The following is a 12,948-nucleotide window of genomic DNA, read 5'->3' on the forward strand; positions in this document are numbered from 1 at the left end:
TATTGAAGAGCAGCATCATCAGCCAGAATCATCAGCCAACATCATCAGCCAGCATCATCAGCCAGCACCATAGGCCTTAAAGCAGGGGTTAAACCACATGACCTTATCTGAGAGGTCACACACAAGCAGCACATTCCGAGTTGGCAGGCAAGTGCTTTACTATGAGCATGTAAACATGTAATACACCCCCATCAGCCTACAACATGGATTGGCTTTTGTAGGCCTGCAAAAAAAAGGAGAAAGAAAAAATATTTTTAGGAACTCAGTCCCAACTTACTTATTTTTTCTTTCTCCTTTTTTTTGCAGGCCTACAAAAGCCAATCCATGTTGTAGGAGTTACAATAGTAGAACACACAAGGTGACATTTAGAAATCTGGTTGTGCATCAGCAGTTTCTCTTGTTGTGTCACTGACATTCACCCAATTAGCCATGTCTGCTAACATGTTTTAGATTGGTAAGTTAGTCTAGTGTCCAGCTATCTAAACTTGTAGTAATCATGGACCGGGGGGCCCTATTGATTATGTTAGGCACTCTCACTTAGATATCATATTAAAAACTGCAAACATTTCTCTTCACCCTATTGCAAAATGTGTAGAATTGAAGGAAATTTGCTGTAAAATTGCAAATGTTTCTCTCCGCCCCATGGCAAAATTAGTAGAATGCATTAAATATGTTATAAAACTGCCAAATCTTATCTCCACCCTATGGCAAAATGTGTAGAATTGCAGAAAATGTACTCTAAAACTTCCATCACAAGGATAGGAGCACATAAGGATGCATCGTGAAAGTATCGGAGCAGGGCCATGGTCAGGAAGAACTTCCAAAGTATTGAGATGGAATGTGGCCATTCTTCAGTGTTTCTATAGGGTGGGCAGTATTCACTTTTAGCCTAGTTCTGCTCAATGTGAAAGAGGAAGTTTGTTTGTGGTTTCGACAATTCTCAACTATTGGGCTATTCAGGACTCCACTGTGACCCCTTTCCTTGTTCTATAGGCCACTCAGGTCCAGCTTCTCTATCACACATGCACTGTGTGAGGGACGTCTAGAAATAGAGGGCCATATGTGGAGCTCACCTGGTGAAACTTGTTCTGCATGCACACACAAACACAGACACACGCATGTACACCAGTGGAGGCTGGTGGGAGGAGCTATAGGAGGACGGGCTCAGTATAATGGCTGGAATGGAATAAATGGAACGGTATCAAACACATCTAACGTATGGAAACCACACGTTTGACTCTATTCCATTTATTCCATTCTAGCTGTTACAATGAGCCCGTCCTCCTATAGCTCCTCCCACCAGCCTCCACTCTGTGCACACTATGTAATTGAACTCACATAGAGGGCCGGTTCCAGGGAACTCACATACACGGCCGGTTCCAGGGAACTCACATAGAGGGCCGGTTCCAGGGATAAGCGACATAAACTCACATACACGGCCGGTTCCAGGGATAAGCGACATAAACTCACATACACGGCCGATTCCAGGGATAAGCGACATAAACTCACATACGCGGCCGGTTCCAGGGATAAGCGACATAAACTCACATACACGGCCGGTTCCAGGGATAAGCGACATAAACTCACATACACGGCCGGTTCCAGGGATAAGCGACATAAACTCACATACACGGCCGGTTCCAGGGATAAGCGACATAAACTCACATACAAGGGATAAGCGACATAAACTCACATACACGGCCGGTTCCAGGGATAAGCGACATAAACTCACATACAAGGCCGGTTGCAGGGATAAGCGACATAAACTCACATACACGGCCGGTTCTAGGCATAAGTGACATAAACTCACATACACGGCCGGTTTTATGCATAAGCGACATAAACTCACATACAAGGTCGGTTCTAGGCATAAGCGACATAAACTCACATACACGGCCGGTTCCAGGGATAAGCGACATAAACTCACATACGCGGCCGGTTCCAGGCATAAGCGACATAAACTCACATACATGGCCGGTTCTAGGCATAAGCGACATAAACTCACATGCGCGGCCGGTTCCAGGCATAAGCGACATAAACTCACATACGCGGCCGGTTCCAGGGATAAGCAACATAAACTCACATACGCGGCCGGTTCCAGGGATAAGCGACATAAACTCACATACACGGCCGGTTCCAGGGATAAGCGACATAAACTCACATACGTGGCCGGTTCCAGCGATAAGCGACATAAACTCACATACACGGCCGGTTCCAGGGATAAGCGACATAAACTCACATACGCGGCCGGTTCCAGGAATAAGCGACATAAACTCACATACGCGGCCGGTTCCAGGGATAAGCGACATAAACTCACATACGCGGCCGGTTCCAGGGATAAGCGACATAAACTCACATACACGGCCGGTTCCAGGGATAAGCGACATAAACTCACATACGCGGCCGGTTCCAGCGATAAGCGACATAAACTCACATACACGGCCGGTTCCAGGGATAAGCGACATAAACTCACATACAAGGCCGGTTGCAGGGATAAGCGACATAAACTCACATACACGGCCGGTTCTAGGCATAAGTGACATAAACTCACATACACGGCCGGTTTTATGCATAAGCGACATAAACTCACATACAAGGTCGGTTCTAGGCATAAGCGACATAAACTCACATACACGGCCGGTTCCAGGGATAAGCGACATAAACTCACATACGCGGCCGGTTCCAGGCATAAGCGACATAAACTCACATACATGGCCGGTTCTAGGCATAAGCGACATAAACTCACATGCGCGGCCGGTTCCAGGCATAAGCGACATAAACTCACATACGCGGCCGGTTCCAGGGATAAGCAACATAAACTCACATACGCGGCCGGTTCCAGGGATAAGCGACATAAACTCACATACACGGCCGGTTCCAGGGATAAGCGACATAAACTCACATACGTGGCCGGTTCCAGCGATAAGCGACATAAACTCACATACACGGCCGGTTCCAGGGATAAGCGACATAAACTCACATACGCGGCCGGTTCCAGGGATAAGCGACATAAACTCACATACGCGGCCGGTTCCAGGGATAAGCGACATAAACTCACATACGCGGCCGGTTCCAGGGATAAGCGACATAAACTCACATACACGGCCGGTTCCAGGGATAAGCGACATAAACTCACATACACGGCCGGTTCCAGCGATAAGCGACATAAACTCACATACACGGCCGGTTCCAGGGATAAGCGACATAAACTCACATACACGGCCGGTTCCAGCGATAAGCGACATAAACTCACATACGCGGCCGGTTCCAGGGATAAGCGACATAAACTCACATACACGGCCGGTTCCAGGGATAAGCAACATAAACTCACATACACGGCCGGTTCCAGCGATAAGCGACATAAACTCACATACACGGCCGGTTCCAGCGATAAGCAACATAAACTCACATACACGGCCGGTTGCAGGGATAAGCAACATAAACTCACATACACGGCCGGTTCCAGGGATAAGCAACATAAACTCACATACAAGGCCGGTTCCAGGGATAAGCAACATAAACTCACATACACGGCCGGTTCCAGGGATAAGCAACATAAACTCACATACAAGGCCGGTTGCAGGGATAAGCAACATAAACTCACATACACGGCCGGTTCCAGGGATAAGCAACATAAACTCACATACACGGCCGGTTCTAGGCATAAGCGACATAAACTCACATACGCGGCCGGTTCTAGGCATAAGCGACATAAACTCACATACACGGCCGGTTCCAGGGATAAGCAACATAAACTCACATACACGGCCGGTTGCAGGGATAAGCAACATAAACTCACATACACGGCCGGTTCCAGGCATAAGCGGTCACTAAGGGCTTTTTTTAAATATTTTTTTTACCTTTAATTGTCTAGGCAAGTCAGTTAAGAACAAATTCTTATTTACAATGACAACTTTTACCAAAAGGCAAAAGGCCTCCTGAGGGAATGGGGGCTGGGATTTTTTTTTTTTTATCTGCAAATAAAATATAGGACAAAACACACATCACGACAAGAGAGACAACACAACACTACATAAAGAGAGACCTAAGATGACTAAATAGCATGGACACAACACATGAAAACACAGCATGGTAGCAACACAACATGGCAGCAGCACAACATGGTAGCAACACAAAACATGGTACAAACATGAGTCCCTGAATTGAGTCAGGGTCTCAACTTAATATTGAGAGTAAGAATAGTAGAATTAATCAGGTGCAATTTCGACATTTGGTTGTGCATCATCAGTTTTTCCTTATTATTTTTTATCTGACGTCAGTCACTGACAGCAGGTTTCCATCCAATTGGTGACAGATTTTCATGTGAATATTCTAACATCAGCATAAAAACAATCTGCACCTTTTCCCATCAGAGATGTGTTTCCATCAAATTGACTTGTTGCAGATAAAACCCTGTGCGTGATGATGCAGTACACAGAAGCATACATTTTCCATATAAATTCCCATGTACCGAATATACAGTACCAGTCAAAAGTTTGGACACACCTACTCATTTTGGGGTTTTGCCAAGAGTGTGCAAAGCTGTCATCAAGGAAAGGGTGGCTATTTGAAGAAACTCAAATATAAAATATATTTTGATTTGTTTAACACTTTTTTGGTTACTACATTATTCCATATGTGTTATTTCATAGTGTTGATGTCTTCACTACTATTCTACAATGTAGAAAATAATAAAAAATAAAGAAAAATCCTGGAATGAGTAGGTGTGTCCAAACTGTTGACTGGTACTGTATTTTTTTAATGGGTTTCCATCACATTTTCAATACTGACGGTTTGGTAACAAAAATGTTTGCATTATATAGCGAATGTGCCGGTCAGGGGCCTGTTGCACAAAACTAGGATAAGGGATTAAGCCAGGATATCTTGGTGATCCTGGCTCAATTGATCCGTAATCCGGTTGCACTAAAGATGGATAGGGGGCAGGAGGATATGTTATGGTATAAATTACCATGGAGATTTATTCTGTGGAGCTAGCCTGCTCCAGACCAGGCTAAATTCCAGGATCTATTTAATCTCATCCCTAATGTCAGTCAGCAGTCACCACAAATGGAAACCAATAGTTATTTCACTGCTCACTATACATTGTTATCACATATAACTAGACCCACTGTTATTATTTAAACGTTTGTGATCATTAATTTCAATGATTTTGGATAAAAAATGATTTTTAGATGATGTTGCTATCATTAGATAATTTACAGTTTCCCATAGACTATAAGGCTATATATAAAATGATAGAATATTAGGGCCACAGAGGGGAAAAAAACACAAGTCATAATATTGTAACCAGTTGTTTTAAAGGAGGACAGTTGTTAAAATGACAGATGTGGGGCATTTCGTGAAATTGTACTTCAGTATGGTTTCATAAACAAAGACATGCTGATGTGCCAGAATATTAAGTATCACATTGTCATAAGTATCAAAACTGTAAAAACAATATGTAGCTTTTCTGCAGAAAGAACCAGCCTCATAAATTTATGACTTTATCCTTTTTCTTCAGTGTGGCCCTAGTACTCTGTCATATAAACAAATACACATTCCATATGAATATAAAAACACAATGTGTAACATTATGTTCCTTTATTGAATAAGGACAAAACAAAGCAGGTAAACCATCAGCTCCTTTCGAAACTGAAGTCACAGTGACTCTACAAGATGGAAAGCACAGAATCCAAGCATATTATACAAAATGATACATACACATTCAAAGGTCTGTATATAACACACCCTGCATGTCTGCACACTAAAATAAATGCAGGACAAATCCATACACATCAACTGAACAGACAAATGAATGGATGCAGTAGCCTCCCTGCAGCCTTGTATTACACACAGTATACCGCACAAACATCATAAGAGGCCAAATTCGTCAAAAAACGAACCCAAAAAAAACCAAATTCCTCTGCCACCGCAGGACATATTTAACCAAAATTGAAAGCACACATACTAACTAAAATAATTCAACACATATTGGTCCCTCAGCAGCCGACCACTGTCGTCATCAGGGAAGATTGCCGGATTGTCCCAGTCCATGGCTGGTGGCACTCTGGGGGCCCTCTCCTTCCTCAGGCAGGCCACATTGTGGAGGACAGCACAAGCCACAGTAATATCACATGCCCTAACAGGGCTGACCCTTAATTTGTGAAGGCAGTGAAAGCGTGCCTTCAGGAGGCCAAAGGTCATTTCAACTCTGGCCCTGGTCCTGGCATGGGCATGGTTGTAGGCCTGCTGTGCTTCCTGGGGGTCTGTGAAAGGTGTCAGGAGAAAAGGCTGGCAGCCATACCCCCTGTCTCCCAGCAACACACCAGAGAATTCACCTGTCAACACAAAATCTCATCATTACTACCTCATAAACACAGTGATATTCTTGACACAGCCATGATGGTTATAAATAGGGGTTGTGTGGCTTACCTTGTGATAGGCACTGATAGATTTCAGAGGCCCGAAAGATTCTGGAGTCATGGACTGAGCCAGGCCATTTTGCCACAACATTGCTGATCACACAGTCAGCATTGCAGACCATCTGAAATCATAAGATGAGGAATATTACACCAATCAATGCACATCACTGGCAATGCAGAGTGTTCGTCAATGGACAATATCAAAAAGTTATGTTCACCTGAACATTAATGCTGTGAAAGGATTTCCTATTCACAAAATCGGCCTCATGGGCACCTGAGGGGGCTTTTATCCTTATGTGTGTGCAGTCCACTGCACCAATGACATTGGGGAAACCTGTCACACAAAGTAATGAGTATCCTACTGTGTGTTAACAGTTGTCCTGTAATTTGTAGATCCTCTTACCTGCAATCCTATAGAACTCCTCTTTGATGTCACAGAGTCTTCTGTGGCCAGGGAAGGAGATGAAGACATCTGCTAATGCTTTGATAGCCAGACACACACTCCTTATTGTGCGGCAAATTGTGGCCTTGTTCAGCTGTTCTGCATCCCCCACTGAGTACAGGAAGGCTCCACTAGCAAAAAAGCGCAAGGCCACACAAACCATTTGCTCCACACTCAGTGCATGGCTCCGTGCAGTGCGGTGCTTAATCCTGGGACCCAGTAGTCTGCATAGATACCTGATGCCATCTGCAGAAAACCTGTATCTTTCATATAGATGGTCATCAGGGAAGGCCAGTGGGTCCAACCGGTCCCTGAAGACCCTTTCTCGCCTGAAGGCTCTCCTCAGCACAAGTGCTTCTTCATCCACCACATCTCGCACGAATGGGCATGCCATTGTCAGAGCAGAAAGGAACACACAATTTTGGGCCTTCATATAGGCTAGTGGCCACACCTGGTGCTGGGGGGGTGGGCAAAAGAGGGCGATGCCTTATAACGATGACTTGGTTGTACTGATTGCTGGGAAAATAAAAAAAAACCTTAGAAAGATGCCACCGTCCTGTGTGCTCACAATAAGAGCTCATATGTCATGGCTCACTTGACTTTACGAGAATATACCTAATTTTTATTTTGAGCTGTGTCATCTTCTTGGAGCTGGGGGAGGAAAGAAAAATAATGATTAATACATTTGTGTTACAGTTAGCATACAGTGTACATTGAAGGCATATCTCACCTCCCTCTCAAGTTTTTTTATTTCAAGGTCCAGTTTCCTAATTGTCCTCTTTTTTATTTCGGACTCCAGTGCAAGATTTTCCATCTTTTTCTTCTTGTACTGAATGTCTATGTCTGCCAGTTCTATTTGGCGCCGGAGGTGGTTGCCATACAACTTTCTGATAGCTTGTGAGCTCTGTGAACACAATACAATTAGCGCAGCTGGAATTTGGCAGGATGTGGTGTCCTTTTATTAATACGCACTATGTTGCCAGGCTGGTTTTCCCACTGTATAGCATCTGGGTCCTGTAAAAGAAATTAGATTTTTTGATTTTGATGAGGACTCCTCACCATTGTAGAGTAAATAGTACTTTCACAGTCTTAACATGATACCTCATGCCTTCTGGAATCCAGAGAGATGGTCTCCTCCTCATCATCGTCTCCATCATGTGCTGTTGCTGCTGCACTGGGGCCTTCACCCTATCACATTTAATCGGATTCATATTGAAGCTAGTAGACAAGACATGCCAGGCCTACAGTATGCCTTTGATGGAGTACTCACTGGATCAGCATCGTCTGGTGCTTGTGCTGGTGGCTCTAACAGGAACACAGTGCTGCCAGACACTGCAAGGCAATAGGTAAACCAAAGTCAGACAGTCCAAATTGATTCAATATGAATGTGGTTGTATCCCATGTAGAGATGGAAGGACATACCTTGAATGAAGCGGGTGGCATCTTGGGAGGAACCTATGCTCGTCTCTTTCCCCCAGGGATCCCCTCTAAGACGGGCCTGCCTTTATTTAGCTCCAAGGCCATGTCCTCTGCTGGGGTAAGGTCAGCCTTTGGTGACCCACCACCCGTGCCTTGTCTGTGGGTATTCTTTTTCACTGCTAAAACAGTACAGACAATGTGTGAGCAGGCACCTTCTGGGTACAATATATGCTTGTGCTTTGTTAAATATTAGTCAGGGACCATACCATTCTGCAGAATGTTCTTGTATTTGATTTTGACCTGCTGCCATGTCCGTTTTGGCCCGTTCATGTTTAATCTACACACACACACACACACACACACACACACACACACACACACATTTAATGGAGTCACACTGCAAAAAATTACTTGGTATTTTTGTCTTGTTTTCAGTAAAAATATCAAAAAATTTATCATAGCTTTATACAGTGTGATGGAGTTACTTTACACAATTTCACTCATATCTGCAGTGCATTTCAATTAAAAATTTAACCGTTTCATAATTACAGTACAACTGCATTTTTGGAGATGTGAATTAAATATTTGAATTGTAATTGTGATGTTTCAGCGGAGCGGTGAGTGTGTAATTGTGCACTACTTACGCATTCAGGCGGTCTGCAATACTTTGCCACGCTTTTTCTCTTTGCTTTATCACTGTGGCGGTGTTGCCTTTCTTCTTAATTATATCTTTTACCTCCTCGTATGCCTCCATGAGGATTTGTGCTTCCGACGGGGAAAAGTACGCGGCTCTAGTTGCCATGGTAAATCAGTTAATCTGTGATCTGTGGCGGGGTCTATTTGAGTGAGCCGTGAGCGCGCACCTATCCAGGATTGGTTTCACCTGGCTTAATGAATCCGTGTCTGCTCATCCTGGCTTGGTCTTTGTGCAACCAATTAAGCCTGGACGCACATGTTTTGGCTTCATTGAGCTCAGCTGAGTCATTTATCCCGGATGTCTTAATTCTACTTTTGTGCAACAGGCCCCAGGTCTTCGCACGAGCGCTCTATCGAACAGCGTGCAGATCCAGTATAGCCTACATGATGAGATCATTACAAAAGAGAAAGATCATTTTTATTTGTCAAATGGCAGCCAATCATGTCACCAGAATTAGACCTTCGATATTTATTGAAAAGAAGCATAAAGCTCATTGGGTGCACTTTCACATCCCGGTGAAGTTCATTATCATTTATTTAATCTGTAGCCTAATTCCTGAGTCGTAGTGGGCGGACCACACACCATCACCAGGTGACTCCGAGTTTACTTCGATATGATGTGATATGATATTTGTGCATAAAGTCGTTTCCACCACCGTTTCTGGCATAATTTTGATAACTCAAAAAGATCCCACCTTGTCTAGCTTATATTGTTTTGTGGACATTTGGAAAGTTTACTGACAAATGTAATGTTTCCATTAGGCCTGTAGTGACTTTTTTTATCTGACATGTACTTTACTCCTATAAAAAGTTTGGATGTAAACCTGGTTAGTCATTCAATTAGCAATGTCAACACATTTTGGGGGATTGTGTAACGGCTCTCGTTGGTGGTATGAAGAGTGGACCAAGGCGCAGCGTGGTAAGTGTTCACGATTACTTTTATTTAAAAAAAACACTCAAACAAAATAACAAATGTGAAAACGAAAGCGCACAGTTCTGTCAGGCAGAAACACTAAACAGAAAACAAGATCCCACAAACCCCAAAAGGAAAATGACAACTTATGTATGATCCCCAATCAGAGACAAGGATAGACAGCTGCCTCTGATTGGGAAACACACGGCCAAAAACAAAGAAATAGAAAACATAGACTTTCCCACCCGAGTCACACCCTGACCTAACCAAACATAGAAAATAATAAGGAACTCTAAGGTCAGGACGTGACAGTACCCCCCCCCCCACTCCCAAAGGTGCAGACTCCGGCCGCAAACCTGAACCTATAGGGGAGGGTCCAGGTGGGCATCTAATTCTCAGTGGAGGCTCCGGTGTGGGACGCAGACCCCGCTCCGCTTGAGGCTCCCCCCACTTCGGTGGCGCCTCTGGTGCAGGGATCGTCGCCGGGACCTCCGGACCGTAGGTCGTCGCCAGAGGCTCCGGACTGGAAACCCTCGCTGAAGGCTCCGGACTCGGGACCGTCGCTGGAGGCTCCGGACTCGTGACCGTCGCTGGAGGCTCCGGACTCGGGACCGTCGCTGGAGGCTCCGGACTCGGGACCGTCGCTGGAGGCTCCAGACTGGGGACCGTCGCTGGAGGCTCCGGACTGGGGACCGTCGCTGGAGGCTCCGGACTGGGGACCGTCGCTGCAGGCTCCGGACTGGGGACCGTCGCTGCTCCGTGCCATGGATCATCACTACAGGCTCCGGCCCATGGATCATCACTGGAGGCTTCTTGCCCTGGATTTTCACTGCAGGCTCCGGGCCATGGATCATCACTGGAGGCTTTGTGCCATGGATTATTACTGGAGGCTCCGGGCTATTGATTATCGTGGAGCTGGAACAGGTCTCACCGGACTGAGGAGACGTACTGGAAGCCTGGTGCGTGGAGCTGCCACAGGGCTTACCAGGCTGGGGAGACACACTGGAAGCCTGGTACGTGGAACCGGAACAGGTCTCACCGGACTGGGGAGATGCACTGGAAGCCTGGTGCGTGGAGCAGGCACCGGATACACTGGACCGTGGAGGCGCACTGGAGGTCTCGAGCGTAGAGCTGGCACAACCCGTCCTGGCTGGATGCTTACTTTTGGGCACAGGCACAGGACGCACTGGTCTGTGAAGGCACACCGGAGACACAGTTCGCAGAGCCGGCGCAGGATATCCTGAGCCGAAGAGACGCACCGGAGACCAGGAGCGCTGAGCCGGCACAATCCGTCCTGGCTGAATGCCCACTCTAGCACGGCAAATGCGAGGAGCTGGCAACGAGCGCACCGGGCTGTGAATGCGCACTGGAGATACCGTGCGCATCACCACATAACACAGTGCCTGACCGGTCACACGCTCCCCATGGTAAGCACGGGAAGTTGGCTCAGGTCTGCCAAATCCCCGTGTGCCCCCTCCCAAAAAATTGGGGAGCTGCCTCTCGGGCTTCCATTGTTGTTCTAATTCCTCGTATCGTCGCCGTTCCTCTCTTGCTGCCTCCATCTGCTCCCTTGAACAGTGATACTCTCCAACCCGCGTCCAGGGTCCTTCTCCATTCAGGATTTCCTCCCATGTCCATTCATCCTGTCCACGCTGCTTGGTCCGTTTATGGTGGAAACTTCTGTAACTGTAACGTTCGTTGTTTGAAGGAGACCAAGGCGCAGCGTAATTTGTGGTCATCATATTTATTTAAATGAGAACCAGCAACAAAATAACAAAGTGAAACCAAAACGAACGTACCGTTCCGTAGGCTACAAGAGCTGTACAAAACAAGATCCCACAACATAGGTGGAAAAAAAGGATACCTAAGTATGATTCCCAATCAGAGACAACGATAGACAGCTGCCTCTGATTGGGAACCACACTTGGCCAAATACAAAGAAATACAAAACATAGAATGCCCACCCCACATCACACCCTGACCTCACCAAATAGAGAAATTAAACGGTTCTCTAAATTCAGGGCGTGACAGTACCCCCCCCAAAGGAGAGGACTCCTGGCCGCAAACCTGAACCTATAGGGGAGGGTCCGGGTGGGCATCTACCCTTGGCGGCGGCTCCGAACTGGGAACCACCGCTGGAGGCTCCGGACTGCAGATCGTCGCCGGAGGCTCCGGACTGCAGATCGTCGCCGGAGGCTCTGGACTGCAGATCGTCGCCGGAGGCTCTGGACTGCAGATCGTCGCCGGAGGCTCTGGACTGCAGATCGTCGCCGGAGGCTCTGGACTGCAGATCGTCGCCGGAGGCTCTGGACTGCAGATCGTCGCCGGAGGCTCTGGACTGCAGATCGTCGCCGGAGGCTCTGGACTACAGATCGTCGCCGGAGGCTCTGGACTGCAGATCGTCGCCGGAGGCTCTGGACTGCAGATCGTCGCCGGAGGCTCTGGACTGCAGATCGTCGCCGGAGGCTCTGGACTGCAGATCGTCGCCGGAGGCTCTGGACTGCAGATCGTCGCCGGAGGCTCTGGACTGCAGATCGTCGCCAGAGGCTCTGGACTACAGATCGTCGCCGGAGACTCTGGACTGCAGATCGTCGCCAGAGGCTCTGGACTGCAGATCGTCGCCGGAGGCTCTGGACTGCAGATCGTCGCCGGAGGCTCTGGACTGCAGACCGTCGCCGGAGGCTCCGGACTGGGGATCGTCGCTGGACTGGGGATCTGGGTATCGTCGCTGGAGGCTCCGGACTGCCCTCCGGAATGCCCACCCCACATCACACCCTGACCTAACCAAACATAAAAAATAATAAGGAACTCTAAGGTCAGGACGTGACAGATTGGTAGTTATCCTACTCATCTATCTAAACGTTGGCCGAATACCAACGGGCATGCAGGACACGTGCCCAGGGGCTCTTACCTCCAGGTGGCCCCCATGGATTTTGTTAGTCATTCGCACTCAAATATTATATTAACATAAGTCATTACAAAATGTGTAGAATTGCAGGAAATGAGCTTTAAAACTGCAAAAATGTATCTCCACCCAATGGCAAATGGGTAGCATT

The 12,948-nt window shown here is 46.9% G+C and overlaps 1 protein-coding gene across 4 annotated transcripts; it reads right to left on the reverse strand.

The window, feature by feature from the left end:
• Positions 1-5,563: 5,563 nt before the first annotated feature.
• On the reverse strand, positions 5,564-9,312 carry LOC139572690 (putative nuclease HARBI1). 4 transcript variants are annotated; one of them, XM_071395377.1, is made up of 8 exons: positions 8,928-9,312; positions 8,550-8,620; positions 8,287-8,462; positions 8,135-8,196; positions 7,966-8,052; positions 6,826-7,878; positions 6,433-6,544; positions 5,564-6,338 (listed from the first exon to the last, which is right to left on the reverse strand). In XM_071395377.1, the coding sequence occupies exons 6-8, from the start codon at positions 6,892-6,894 to the stop codon at positions 5,968-5,970; spliced, it is 552 nt and encodes a 183-aa protein (XP_071251478.1). In that variant the 5' UTR covers positions 6,895-7,878; positions 7,966-8,052; positions 8,135-8,196; positions 8,287-8,462; positions 8,550-8,620; positions 8,928-9,312; the 3' UTR covers positions 5,564-5,967. The 4 variants fall into 4 exon arrangements, with proteins under 4 accessions (XP_071251478.1, XP_071251476.1, XP_071251477.1 ...); XM_071395375.1 differs by having other exon boundaries at positions 6,826-7,768; positions 7,837-7,878; positions 8,550-9,312; XM_071395376.1 differs by having other exon boundaries at positions 6,826-7,515; positions 7,595-7,878; positions 8,550-9,312.
• Between the last annotated feature and the right edge of the window lie 3,636 nt (positions 9,313-12,948).

This window comes from Salvelinus alpinus, chromosome 4 (assembly GCF_045679555.1).
Source record: "Salvelinus alpinus chromosome 4, SLU_Salpinus.1, whole genome shotgun sequence".
Taxonomy (NCBI): domain Eukaryota; kingdom Metazoa; phylum Chordata; class Actinopteri; order Salmoniformes; family Salmonidae; genus Salvelinus; species Salvelinus alpinus.